This window comes from Salvelinus alpinus, chromosome 35, assembly GCF_045679555.1.
Source record: "Salvelinus alpinus chromosome 35, SLU_Salpinus.1, whole genome shotgun sequence".
Taxonomy (NCBI): Eukaryota; Metazoa; Chordata; class Actinopteri; order Salmoniformes; family Salmonidae; genus Salvelinus; species Salvelinus alpinus.
This window is the reverse complement of record NC_092120.1, coordinates 8,360,106-8,374,817: the sequence shown is the minus strand read 5'-3', so window position 1 is coordinate 8,374,817 and position 14,712 is coordinate 8,360,106. Positions and strand designations below refer to the sequence as shown.

The window sequence follows — 14,712 nt, the reverse complement described above, 5'->3', positions numbered from 1 at the left end:
TGTTTACTGTATTGTACCACATCTCCTTTGTGTGTTTACTGTACCGTACCACATCTCCTTCTGCTTTGTGTGTTTACTGTACTGTACCACATCTCCTTCTGCTTTGTGTGTTTACTGTACTGTACCACATCTCCTTCTGCTTTGTGTGTTTACTGTACTGTACCACATCTCTTTCTGCTTTGTGTGTTTACTGTACTGTACCACATCTCCTTTGTGTTTACTGTACTGTACCACATCTTCTCCTTTGTGTGTTTACTGTACTGTACCACATCTCCTTCTGCTTTGTGTGTTTACTGTACTGTACCACATCTCCTTCTGCTTTGTGTGTTTACTGTACTGTACCACATCTCCTTCTGCTTTGTGTGTTTACTGTACTGTACCACATCTCCTTTGTGTGTTTACTGTACTGTATCACATCTCCTTCTGCTTTGTGTGTTTACTGTACTGTACCACATCTCCTTCTGCTTTGTGTGTTTACTGTACTGTACCACATCTCATTTGTGTGTTTACTGTACTGTATCACATCTCCTTCTGCTTTGTGTGTTTACTGTACTGTACCACATCTGCTTTGTGTGTTTACTGTACTGTACCACATCTCCTTCTGCTTTGTGTGTTTACTGTACTGTACCACATCTGCTTTGTGTGTTTACTGTACTGTACCACATCTCCTTCTGCTTTGTGTGTTTACTGTACTGTACCACATCTCCTTCTGCTTTGTGTGTTTACTGTACTGTACCACATCTCCTTTGTGTGTTTACTGTACTGTACCACATCTCCTTCTGCTTTGTGTGTTTACTGTACTGTACCACATCTCCTTCTGCTTTGTGTGTTTACTGTATTGTACCACATCTCCTTTGTGTGTTTACTGTACCGTACCACATCTCCTTCTGCTTTGTGTGTTTACTGTACTGTACCACATCTCCTTCTGCTTTGTGTGTTTACTGTACTGTACCACATCTCCTTCTGCTTTGTGTGTTTACTGTACTGTACCACATCTCTTTCTGCTTTGTGTGTTTACTGTACTGTACCACATCTCCTTTGTGTTTACTGTACTGTACCACATCTTCTCCTTTGTGTGTTTACTGTACTGTACCACATCTCCTTCTGCTTTGTGTGTTTACTGTACTGTACCACATCTCCTTCTGCTTTGTGTGTTTACTGTACTGTACCACATCTCATTTGTGTGTTTACTGTACTGTACCACATCTCCTTTGTGTGTTTACTGTACTGTACCACATCTCCTTCTGCTTTGTGTGTTTACTGTACTGTACCACATCTCCTTTGTGTATTTACTGTACTGTACCACATCTCCTTCTGCTTTGTGTGTTTACTGTACTGTACCACATCTCCTTCTGCTTTGTGTGTTTACTGTACTGTACCACATCTAATTTGTGTGTTTACTGTACTGTACCACATCTCATTTGTGTGTTTACTGTACTGTACCACATCTCCTTTGTGTGTTTACTGTACTGTACCACATCTCCTTCTGCTTTGTGTGTTTACTGTACTGTACCACATCTGCTTTGTGTGTTTACTGTACAGTACCACATCTCCTTCTGCTTTGTGTGTTTACTGTACTGTAACACATCTCCTTCTGCTTTGTGTGTTTACTGTACTGTACCACATCTCCTTTGTGTGTTTACTGTACTGTACCACATCTCCTTCTGCTTTGTGTGTTTACTGTACTGTACCACATCTCCTTTGTGTTTACTGTACTGTACCACATCTTCTCCTTTGTGTGTTTACTGTACTGTACCACATCTCCTTCTGCTTTGTGTGTTTACTGTACTGTACCACATCTCCTTCTGCTTTGTGTGTTTACTGTACTGTACCACATCTCCTTCTGCTTTGTGTGTTTACTGTACTGTACCACATCTCTTTCTGCTTTGTGTGTTTACTGTACTGTACCACATCTCCTTTGTGTTTACTGTACTGTACCACATCTCCTTCTGCTTTGTGTGTTTACTGTACTGTACCACATCTCCTTCTGCTTTGTGTGTTTACTGTACTGTACCACATCTCTTTCTGCTTTGTGTGTTTACTGTACTGTACCACATCTCCTTTGTGTTTACTGTACTGTACCACATCTTCTCCTTTGTGTGTTTACTGTACTGTACCACATCTCCTTCTGCTTTGTGTGTTTACTGTACTGTACCACATCTCCTTCTGCTTTGTGTGTTTACTGTACTGTACCACATCTAATTTGTGTGTTTACTGTACTGTACCACATCTCCTTTGTGTGTTTACTGTACTGTACCACATCTCCTTCTGCTTTGTGTGTTTACTGTACTGTACCACATCTGCTTTGTGTGTTTACTGTACTGTACCACATCTCCTTCTGCTTTGTGTGTTTACTGTACTGTACCACATCTGCTTTGTGTGTTTACTGTACTGTACCACATCTCCTTCTGCTTTGTGTGTTTACTGTACTGTACCACATCTCCTTCTGCTTTGTGTGTTTACTGTACTGTACCACATCTGCTTTGTGTGTTTACTGTACTGTACCACATCTCCTTCTGCTTTGTGTGTTTACTGTATTGTACCACATCTCCTTTGTGTGTTTACTGTACCGTACCACATCTCCTTCTGCTTTGTGTGTTTACTGTACTGTACCACATCTCCTTCTGCTTTGTGTGTTTACTGTACTGTACCACATCTCCTTCTGCTTTGTGTGTTTACTGTACTGTACCACATCTCTTTCTGCTTTGTGTGTTTACTGTACTGTACCACATCTCCTTTGTGTTTACTGTACTGTACCACATCTTCTCCTTTGTGTGTTTACTGTACTGTACCACATCTCCTTCTGCTTTGTGTGTTTACTGTACTGTACCACATCTCCTTCTGCTTTGTGTGTTTACTGTACTGTACCACATCTCATTTGTGTGTTTACTGTACTGTACCACATCTCCTTTGTGTGTTTACTGTACTGTACCACATCTCCTTCTGCTTTGTGTGTTTACTGTACTGTACCACATCTCCTTTGTGTGTTTACTGTACTGTACCACATCTCCTTCTGCTTTGTGTGTTTACTGTACTGTACCACATCTCCTTCTGCTTTGTGTGTTTACTGTACTGTACCACATCTCATTTGTGTGTTTACTGTACTGTACCACATCTCCTTTGTGTGTTTACTGTACTGTATCACATCTCCTTCTGCTTTGTGTGTTTACTGTACTGTACCACATCTGCTTTGTGTGTTTACTGTACTGTACCACATCTCCTTCTGCTTTGTGTGTTTACTGTACTGTAACACATCTCCTTCTGCTTTGTGTGTTTACTGTACTGTACCACATCTCCTTTGTGTGTTTACTGTACTGTACCACATCTCCTTCTGCTTTGTGTGTTTACTGTACTGTACCACATCTCCTTCTGCTTTGTGTGTTTACTGTACTGTACCACATCTCCTTCTGCTTTGTGTATTTACTGTACTGTACCACATCTCCTTCTGCTTTGTGTGTTTACTGTACTGTACCACATCTCCTTTGTGTGTTTACTGTACTGTACCACATCTCCTTTGTGTGTTTACTGTACTGTACCACATCTCCTTCTCTTTTTCTAGTCAAATCAACTGGCTAATTGATATAGCAGTTGCTAGAATTTATTTTCTTTCTTCCAATAATACAGTACATTCTCCAGTGCCAGTTCAATGTATTTGTCTATCTCTATATCCAGCTATCTATCTGTATATCTATCTGTCTGTATATCTATATATCTGTATATCTATCTGTCTGTATACCTATCTGTCTGTATATCTATCTGTCTGTATATCTATCTATCTGTATATCTATCTATCTGTACATCTATCTATCTGTACGTCTATCTGTACGTCTATCTGTCCGTCTGTCCGTCCGTCCGTCCGTCCGTCCGTCCGTCCGTCCGTCCGTCTGTCTATCTGTCCGTCTGTCCGTCCGTCTGTCTGTCTGCCTGTGTCTACCTCTCTAACTATGTATCTCGATCTCTCAGTCAAACTGACACTCTCTCAGTGTGTTTGCGGTCTAACTATAACCATGTCTTACCGTTGCTGTCTCGTCCGGTGTGGTCTCGTGGTCGGATCAGTGCGCTGGGCTCCTGGTACTCTCCCTCTCCGTCGCAGCGCTCCCTGTCCCTGTCGTCAGGGAATGTGTGTATACGCTGGTAGCGGCTGGAGTAGCTGTGTGTGTTGTTGATCACCACGTTGTCCGAGGGGACAGACAGATGGACACGCAACTCGTCACTGGACAGACTGCCCTGGGCCTGGAGAGGACAAGGAGAGGGTTAGCAAAACACACACCACGCAAGCCCGCGCATGCATACACAACACACACACACATGCTACTGGACAAACTAATTTGAGCATGAAAGGCCAACACGCACATTAAGTAAGAATGTAAAGATACGTGAGACAGATAGTGGGAGACATTTTGAAAGTCATGCTGAAAGCCTTTCCTCCTTCACCTTGCCCAGTATCTTCTTCCAGTATTGCCTCCACAGAATGACAGCGATCACAGCTAATAGCAGCAGGATGATGCCCACCAGGCAGCCAATCAGGATGGCTGTGTTACTGCTGTCGTCCTTGGCGACAGGAAGGCCCGCCCTCGGGGTCATGGCATCGAAGTCGGCCCCTGAGAAGAACATAAACGTAATGAAGTGTATGTGTGAGTGTGTGTGTGTGTGTTTGCGACAGTATATGTGGTACGTGAGAGAGTGAGTTTTTCATCAGTAAATGTGTAAGTGTTAATGTGCTTTACAGTCTGTGTATTAGCACGGTCTACATAGTCAGAGAGGGAACTGCTGAGAACGCATCTGTCTGTCACACCCAAATACTTTCATCAAGCCCACTGACTGTCTGGTGTGTGTGTGTGTGTGTGTGTGTGTGTGTGTGTGTGTGTGTGTGTGTGTGTGTGTGTGTGTGTGTGTGTGTGTGTGTGTGTGTGTGTGTGTGTGTGTGCTCATGCCGGGGACGTCTGTGAAAGCCTCAGCGCTGGTCTTGGGGACAGAATGTTTTAGCTGTGTTTTATGTTCCACGTGACCTTGCATGAGAGCAGCAGCTCTGATTATATAGGAAATAGAATGGACAGTTTATGAGTTCAGCTCAAACATGCAAAACAGTGTTGTAAAGTCTCTCTCTCTATAGCCGTTAAGACAGACATAGCACTACACACTGCCTCCCTCTTAAATAAAAAAAAAGGCCTGTAATTGTCTGATGTTCCTTAGTTCCACAGTGGTTCCGTTGGTTCCGACAACATGCAGTTAGGAAGATCACAGGAAGGAAGCTGTGGTGTTGTTGTATGTGAATATGATGAGGTACCACAAAGCAACATGCTGTGTTAGTGTGTTACACTCTTTGGCCCAGAGTCAAAACATTAACTCCACCTCCCATAATCCTTCCCTCCTGCCCTTTATCCCTCTATCCCTCCCTATTTTCTTTCCTTCTGAACCCCTCATGGTCTCAGGACAGCTCTAAGCTGTGTTAAACAGACCAGTTATCAGGGGAAATGTCCTTTCCTCTCTCTCTGTCTCTCTCTGTCTCTCTCTGTCTCTCTCTGTCTCTCTCTCTCTCTTTCTCTCACCTGACAGTGTGCTGTTGCCCGTGCTGTCCATCATGGGGTTGGTGGTGGGGGGTTCTAGAGGAACGAGAGATGGAAGAAGTGATCATACAGAGGAGAAGACAGTTTCTGTCAAGGTACTGAAAAGCATGAGAGCGTGATGATATGTAGCATATGAGATGTCCAACTCCACGTGGACTCTAAAGATGTATTATTCTGTAGACGACCATGTTGCCAGACAAAGCTGCAGTGTAGACGACCATGTTGCCAGACAAAGCTGCAGTGTAGACGATCATGTTGCCAGACAAAGCTGCAGTGTAGGCAATCATGTTGCCAGACAAAGCTGCAGTGTAGACGATCATGTTGCCAGACAAAGCTGCAGTGTAGACGATCATGTTGCCAGACAAAGCTGCAGTGTAGACGACCATGTTGCCAGACAAAGCTGCAGTGTAGAAGACCGTGTTGCCAGACAAAGCTGCAGTGTAGACGACCATGTTGCCAGACAAAGCTGCAGTGTAGACAACCATGTTGCCAGACAAAGCTGCAGTGTAGACGACCATGTTGCCAGACAAAGCTGCAGTGTAGACGGCTATGTTGCCAGACAAAGCTGCAGTGTAGACGGCTGTTGTGTGAGGTTGGACTGAGGCCAGGGGCTTTAACACAGCATGATGGACAGAGGAGGAGGCGGCTCACACATGGCTCCTTTCTACATTGATATCCAGCACTGGTGTGGTTACTTCTTATACCCTGTCTTTTTTGTCATTGCATGTTTCTGGAAATGCTTTAAACACACGACTTAGACCACTGCATGCCCACACTCATCACAACTGGTGGGTCAAGGGGCAAGAGGGAGGAGGAGAGAGGAGAGGAGGTGATAGGGGAAATGAGAGAGGAATAGGAATGGAGGAGGGGTGAAAATGGGAAAGGTGGGAAAAGGGTGAGGGATGAGAGGAGCGTCGGACAAAAGGGGGATGAATGGAAGAGAGGGGGATGAGACGAACAGGGGGATGACAGAGAGGTACAAGTGGTGAAGGAGAGGTGACTCACCTGAGGGAACGCTAGAGAAGTTGTGGTTGAGGGCGGGGCTGACAGAGGAGGGGAAGACAGGAGGAGGAGGAGTAGCGGAGGAGACCGGAGGAGCAGGAAGAGCAGAGCCCGTGTCCATAGGGTCGACACCCTCCCCATACGGCTCTGAGAGAGAGATGGGGATAAACAAGAATAGGATGATCAACTTCCTAAGATAATCAGAGATAACCATGAATCCCACAGAGTAGAAGGGGAGAGAGACACTGAGAATCAGAGAGAAAAGGAGAGATAACGTTACAATGACAGAGATAATGAGAAAAGGAGAGAAGAGGAGTGAGAATGAAAGGCAGTGAAAGAGAGCAATACCCTGAACGTACCGGAGTAGAAGGAGATCTCAGAGATGAGCATCCATCGGTCTGCGAAGGAAAACTGGCAGCGTAAGATCTGGGCGGGGCGACCCCCCAGGGGCAGGGAGATGGGGCGTGAGGAGGGGTCCTTCAGGTCCTCCAGGGGTACAGCCAGGGAGAGGGGGGGCGAGGACCAGGGGAGTAAGAGGCCAGGTTTAAACTGACACTCTACCTTACTGAACACCCTCACACCCTGGGTGTGACGGTTGTTACTGTGGACCTGGATGGGGGAGGGGAGGAAGAGAAAGGAAGGGAATAAAGAGTTAATAAGATAATGAACATTTAACAATGAGAAGGGCTTATCAAGAAAAACTTCCAAACGGACTAATTCAAGGCAGAATGGAGTTGGAGCACACAACAGAGATGTATTTATTTTAGCTCACTTTAATCCATTGTACAGGCTGCGAACAGGTGACTGACGATTTAACGTCAAGTTGACGTCTTCCTCAGAGTGAACTGACCATTGCACTTAGCTCCAATGTATAGCCTAGTGGCCCATTGAGACAACAATGTAAAATAATTATAATATGTTTCAAGATAAATGGCAAATTATAGCACAAAATACTACTAATAATAAGATAAATAGTGTGTCTCGTTAGTCAATAGGCCATGTGATTTGGGTGTCTGTGAATCCGGAGAGACAGAGTCCCCAAAAACCAAGACAACAACATTCTAGAAAGGAGGACGGTAAAAAGAATCTAGTACTGCCTGAACGCCTCTCTTTCTTTGAGTTGATGTATGATGTCACCTCATCTTGGTGACACGTGGAGCTGTTCTATGGCTATAAAGCGCAGGGAGGAAGGTGAGCCATGATTGGCTTCCATGCAGTGGAGTGCAATAGCATAGTCCGTGTTTTAACTATGCTCCAACTTCTTTTTACCTTCGAATTAGACCTTTTGGAAGTTTTTCTCATGATTCTTGTCATTGATGTTGAGCATCCCTCCTTTCCTTTGTTTGCTGAAGCGCAAAGGCCCACCTGATCTTGATTTAAAAAAAAATTGTAACACTAAAACCCTGCAGTTATAATGCATCGTTAGCCTTGTTATGACCATGTACTACCTCCTTATAATAGGAACATCACATTACACTGAGGTACTAGGTGGAAATAACAAAACTCTGCATAAAGAAATGGTCAATGTGCAAACTATCTTTTTAAGTTGGAGGGGGGGGGGCATTCAATTAAAACATTAAATTAAAAACAGGATTTAAATCCTGTTGACTCTTGATTGTTTTGGCAACATTGTTGTGAGCCAGCTATAAATGCAAATGAGTGAAAGTGGAAAGTGATTAGTGAAGGGAGGGGGGATTTAACACGCAAGGGAGAGGACAAACTGTAGACCTAAAAAATAGGAGATGGAGAGTGAGAGGGGGGCCAAGAAGAGAGAGAGAGAGAGAGTCACCTGGAAGAGAGGGAGAAAGAGAAAGGGGGAGAGAGGGGGGGGGAGAGAGGGGGCAGGAAGAGAGGGATAGAAAGAGAGAGGGGGCAGGAAAAGAGGAAGGGATAGGGAATAAAGAGAAATAGAAAGGATAGAGGGTGAGGTAGATAGGGGGTGAGGTAGATAGGGGTGAGGTAGATAGAGGGTGAGGTAGATAGAGAGTGAGGTAGATAGGGGGTGAGGTAGATAGGGGTTCTAGGGGGAAAGAGGGAATAGAGAGAAATAGAAAGGATAGAGGGTGAGGTAGATAGGGTTGAGGTAGATAGGGGTGAGGTAGATAGGGGTGAGGTAGATAGAGTGTGAGGTAGATAGGGGGTGAGGTAGATAGGGGTTCTAGGGGGAAAGAGGGAATAGAGAGAAATAGAAAGGATAGAGGGTGAGGTAGATAGGGGTGAGGTAGATAGGGGTGAGGTAGATAGAGTGTGAGGTAGATAGGGGGTGAGGTAGATAAGGGTTCTAGGGGGAAAGAGGGAATAGAGAGAAATAGAAAGGATAGAGGGTGAGGTAGATAGGGGTGAGGTAGATAGGGGTGAGGTAGATAGGGGTTAGGTAGATAGAGTGTGAGGTAGATAGGGGGTGAGGTAGATAGGGGTTCTAGGGGGAAAGAGGGAATAGAGAGAAATAGAAAGGATAGAGGGTGAGGTAGATAGGGGTGAGGTAGATAGGGGTGAGGTAGATAGAGTGTGAGGTAGATAGGGGGTGAGGTAGATAGGGGGTGAGGTAGATAGGGGTTCTAGGGGGAAAGAGGGAATAGAGAGAAATAGAAAGGATAGAGGATGAGGTAGATAGGGGGTGAGGTAGATAGGGGGTGAGGTAGATCGGGGGTGAGTTAGATAGGGGTTCTAGGGGGAAAGAGGGAATAGAGAGAAATAGAAAGGATAGAGGATGAGGTAGATAGAGGGTGAGGTAGATAGGGGTTATAGGGGGAAAGGCGGGGAATAGAATAGCCAGGAAGAGAGAGAGAGAGAGGGGGGGGGAATACAGAGAGGAAAAGAAGGGGAAGAGGGAGAGTGATAGGGCATCTGGGGGGAAAGAAAAGGTGAAGGAGATAGGGATCTAGAGGGAGAAATGTTTCCTCTAATGGGGCAGGAAGGGCTGGTATAAAGAGTCTACTGACAGGTTAGTCATTAACCTGACACTTGCTGTAGGGCCAACCTCTAACTAAAACCTCATGTGGATCTGTGTAATACAAACACACACACCCCTAACACACACGCACGCACGCACGCACGCACAAACTCCTGGAACACAACACTGAGGTTAACATGTAACTGATTGTAATATGGAATGGGCCTAAGTCAACAAAGCAAAGCCTGCTGGGTAATCTGTCCTGCACAAGCCTGGCTAGAAAACATACATTATGTTCTTGTTATTTCTAGCTTAGTGTGATGGTTTGAGGATGCTTTGCTGCCTCAGGACCTGGATGACTTGCCTTAATAGAAGTAACCATGAATTCTGCTCTGTATCAAAGAATTCTAAAGGAGAATGTCAGGCCATCCGTGTGAGTTGAAGAGGAAGCACAGCTGGGTCATGCAGCAAGACAATGATCCAAAACACACAATCAAGTCTACATGTAAATGGCTAAAAAGCAACACATTTGAAGTTCTGGAATGTCCTAGTCAAAGTCCAGACCTAACCCTGATTGAGATGTTGTGGCGGGACTGTCACACAAATGTCACTGAGTTAAAGCAGTTCTGCATGGAAGGTGGGACAAAATTTCCCCACAGCGACGTGAGAGACTGATCAACAACTACAGGAAGCATTTGGTTGCTGTCATTACAGGTAAAGGTGGCACAACCGGTTACTGAGTGTAAGGGGCAATTACTTTTTCACACAGGGAAATTGGGTGATGCATTTGTTTATGAAATAAATGAAATAAGTATGTAATTGTTGTGGGAGGCCCCGGTGAACAACTGAGCAAGAGGACAAGTACATTAGAGTATCTAGTTTGAGAAACAGACGCCTCACAAGTCCCCAACTGGCAGCTTCATTAAATAGCACCCGCAAAACACCAGTCTCAACATCAACAGTGAAGAGGCGACTCCGGGATGCTGGCCTTCTAGTCAGAGTTCCTCTGTCCAGTGTCTGTGTTCTTTTGCCCATCTTAATATTTAATTCTTATTGGCCAGTCTGAGACATGGCTTTTTCTTTGCAACTTTTCCTAGAAGGCCAGAATCCCGGAGTCGCCTCTTCGCTGTTGACGTTGAGACTGGTGTTTTGCGGGTACTATTTAATGAAGCTGCCAGTTGAGGACTTGTGAGGCGTCTGTTTCTCAAACTACAGTCGTGGCCAAAAGTTTTGAGAATGACACAAATATACATTTTCACAAAGTCTGCTGCCTCAGTTTGTATGATGGCAATTTGCATATACTCCAGAATGTTATGAAGAGTGATCAAATGAATTGCAATTAATTGCAAAGTCCCTCTTTACCATGCAAATTAACTGAATCCCCAAAAAAGATTTCCACTGCATTTCAGCCCTGCCACAAAAGGACCAGCTGACATCATGTCAGTGATTCTCTCATTAACACAGGTGTGAGTGTTGACGAGGACAAGGCTGGAGATCACTCTGTCATGCTGATTGAGTTCGAATAACAGACTGGAAGCTTCAAAAGGAGGGTGGTGCATGGAATCATTGTTCTTCCTCTGTCATGGTTACCTGCAAGGAAACACGTGCCATCATCATTGCTTTGCACAAAAAGGGCTTCACAGGCAAGGATATTGCTGCCAGTAAGATTGCATGTAAATCAACCATTTATCGGATCATCAAGAACTTCAAGGAGAGCGGTTCAATTGTTGTGAAGAAGGCTTCAGGGCGCCCAAGAAAGTTCAGCAAGCGCCAGGACCGTCTCCTAAAGTTGATTCAGCTGCGGGATCGGGGCACCAACAGTACAGAGCTTGCTCAGGAATGGCAGCAGGCAGGTGTGAGTGCATCTGCACGTACAGTGAGGTGAAGACTTTTGGAGGATGGCCTGGTGTCAAGAAAGGCAGCAAAGAAGCCACTTCTCTCCAGGAAAAACATCAGGGACAGACTGATATTCTGCAAAAGGTACAAGGATTGGACTGCTGAGGACTGGGATAAAGTCATTTTCTCTGATGAATCCCCTTTCCGATTGTTTGGGGCATCCGGAAAAAGCTTGTCCGGAGAAGACAAGGTGAGAGCTACCATCAGTCCTGTGTCATGCCAACAGTAAAGCATCCTGAGACCATTCATGTGTGGGGTTGCTTCTCAGCCAAGGGAGTGGGCTCACTCACAATTTTGCCTAAGAACACAGCCATGAATAAAGAATGGTACCAACACATCCTCCGAGAGCAACTTTTCCCAACCATCCAGGAACAGTTTGGTGAAGAACAATGCCTTTTCCAGCATGATGGAGCACCTTGCCATAAGGCAAAAGTGATAACTAAGTGGCTCGGGGAGCAAAACATCGATATTTTGGGTCCATGGCCAGGAAACTCCCCAGACCTTAATCCCATTGAGAACTTGTGGTCAATCCTCAAGAGGCAGGTGGACAAACAAAACCCCACAAATTCTGACAAAGTCCAAGCATTGATTATGCAAGAATGGGCTGCCATCAGTCAGGATGTGGCCAAGAAGGTAATTGACAGCATGCCAGGGCGGATTGCAGAGGTCTTGAAAAAGAAGGGTCAACATTGCAAATATTGACTCTTTGCATCAACTTCATGTAATTGTCAATAAAAGCCTTTGACACTTATAAAATGCTTGTAATTATACTTCAGTATTCCATAGTAACATCTGACAAAAATATCTAAAGACACTGAAGCAGCAAACTTTGTGGAAATTAATATTTGTGTCATTCTCAAAACTTTTGGCCATGACTGTACATAAACAGTGAGAGTGTACACTACTAAGCCCCCTGTAGCCTGGCCCGTCCATGAAGCAGCCATACGCTCAGTGAGTTAGAGCTAGCCCTATAGCCCTTACCACATGGAAACCTCCCCTCCACCTTCTCACTCACATGTTCTCCCCCAGAGGACAGTGCAGTACTAGATAATACAGTACAGTACAGTACTAGATAACACAGTACAGTACAGTACTAGATAATACGGTACAGTACTAGATAATACAGTACAGTACTAGATAATACGGTACAGTACTAGATAATACAGTACAGTACTAGATAATACAGTACAGTACTAGATAATACGGTACAGTACAGTACTAGATAATACGGTACAGTACTAGATAATACCGTACAGTACTAGATAATACAGTACAGTACTAGATAATACAGTACAGTACTAGATAATATGGTACAGTACAGTACAGTACTAGATAGTACAGTACAGTACTAGATAATACAGGACAGTACTAGATAATACGGTACAGTACTATATAATACAGTACAGTACTAGATAATACAGTACAGTACAGTACTAGATAATACAGTACAGTACTAGATAATACAGTACAGTACAGTACTAGATAATACAGTACAGTACTCGATAATACAGTACAGTACAGTACTAGATAATACAGTACAGTACTCGATAATACAGTACAGTACAGTACTAGATAATACAGGACAGTACTAGATAATACGGTACCGTACTATATAATACAGTACAGTACTAGATAATACAGTAAAGTACTAGATAATACGGTACAGTACAGTACTAGATAATACAGGACAGTACTAGATAATACAGTACAGTACTATATAATACAGTACAGTACAGTACTAGATAATACAGTACAGAACTAGATAATACAGTTCAGTACTAGATAATTCAGTACAGTACAGAACTAGATAATACAGTTCAGTACTAGATAATTCAGTACAGTACAGTACTCGATAATACAGTACAGTACAGTACTAGATAATACAGGACAGTACTAGATAATACGGTACCGTACTATATAATACAGTACAGTACTAGATAATACAGTAAAGTACTAGATAATACGGTACAGTACAGTACTAGATAATACAGGACAGTACTAGATAATACAGTACAGTACTAGATAATACAGTACAGTACAGTACTAGATAATACAGTACAGTACTCGATAATACAGTACAGTACTAGATAATACGGTACAGTACTAGATAATACAGTACAGTACTAGATAATACAGTACAGTACTAGATAATACGGTACAGTACAGTACTAGATAATACGGTACAGTACTAGATAATACCGTACAGTACTAGATAATACAGTACAGTACTAGATAATACAGTACAGTACTAGATAATACAGTACAGTACTAGATAATACGGTACAGTACAGTACTAGATAGTACAGTACAGTACTAGATAATACAGGACAGTACTAGATAATACGGTACATTACTATATAATACAGTACAGTACAGTACTAGATAATACAGTACAGTACTAGATAATACAGTACAGTACAGTACTAGATAATACAGTACAGTACTCGATAATACAGTACAGTACTAGATAATACAGTACAGTACTAGATAATACAGTACAGTACTAGATAATACAGTACAGTACTAGATAATACGGTACAGTACAGTACAGTACAAGATAGTACAGTACAGTACTAGATAATACAGGACAGTACTAGATAATACGGTACAGTGCTATATAATACAGTACAGTACAGTACTAGATAATTCAGTACAGTACTAGATAATACAGTACAGTACAGTACTAGATAATACAGTACAGTACTCGATAATACAGTACAGTACTAGATAATACAGTACAGTACTCGATAATACAGTACAGTACAGTACTAGATAATACAGGACAGTACTAGATAATACAGTACAGTACTAGATAATACGGTACAGTACAGTACTAGATAGTACGGTACAGTACAGTACTAGATAGTACAGTACAGTACTAGATAATACAGGACAGTACTAGATAATACGGTACAGTACTATATAATACAGTACAGTACAGTACTAGATAATACAGTACAGTACTAGATAATACAGTACAGTACAGTACTAGATAATACAGTACAGTACTCGATAATACAGTACAGTACTAGATAATACAGTACAGTACTCGATAATACAGTACAGTACTAGATAATACAGTACAGTACAGTACTAGATAATACAGTACAGTACTCGATAATACAGTACAGTACTAGATAATACAGTACAGTACTCGATAATGCAGTACAGTACTAGATAATACAGGACAGTACTAGATGATACGGTACAGTACTATATAATACAGTACAGTACAGTACTAGATAATACAGTACAGTACTAGATAATACGGTACAGTACAGTACTAGATAATACAGGACAGTACTATATAATACAGTACAGTACAGTACTAGATAATACAGTACAGTACTATAT

General features: G+C 43.0%; 1 protein-coding gene across 2 annotated transcripts in view; it reads right to left on the bottom strand.

The window, feature by feature from the left end:
* LOC139564193 (epithelial discoidin domain-containing receptor 1-like) overlaps positions 1-14,712 on the bottom strand; it is a 131,501-nt gene that overhangs the window by 19,202 nt on the left and 97,587 nt on the right. For both annotated transcript variants that reach the window (XM_071383466.1, XM_071383465.1), the window contains exons 9-13: positions 6,929-7,178; positions 6,573-6,716; positions 5,550-5,603; positions 4,435-4,601; positions 4,017-4,233 (exon numbers count right to left, since the gene is read on the bottom strand). In XM_071383466.1, the coding sequence (XP_071239567.1) occupies positions 4,017-4,233; positions 4,435-4,601; positions 5,550-5,603; positions 6,573-6,716; positions 6,929-7,178 (832 nt within the window). The remainder of the gene's footprint in view (positions 1-4,016; positions 4,234-4,434; positions 4,602-5,549; positions 5,604-6,572; positions 6,717-6,928; positions 7,179-14,712) is intronic.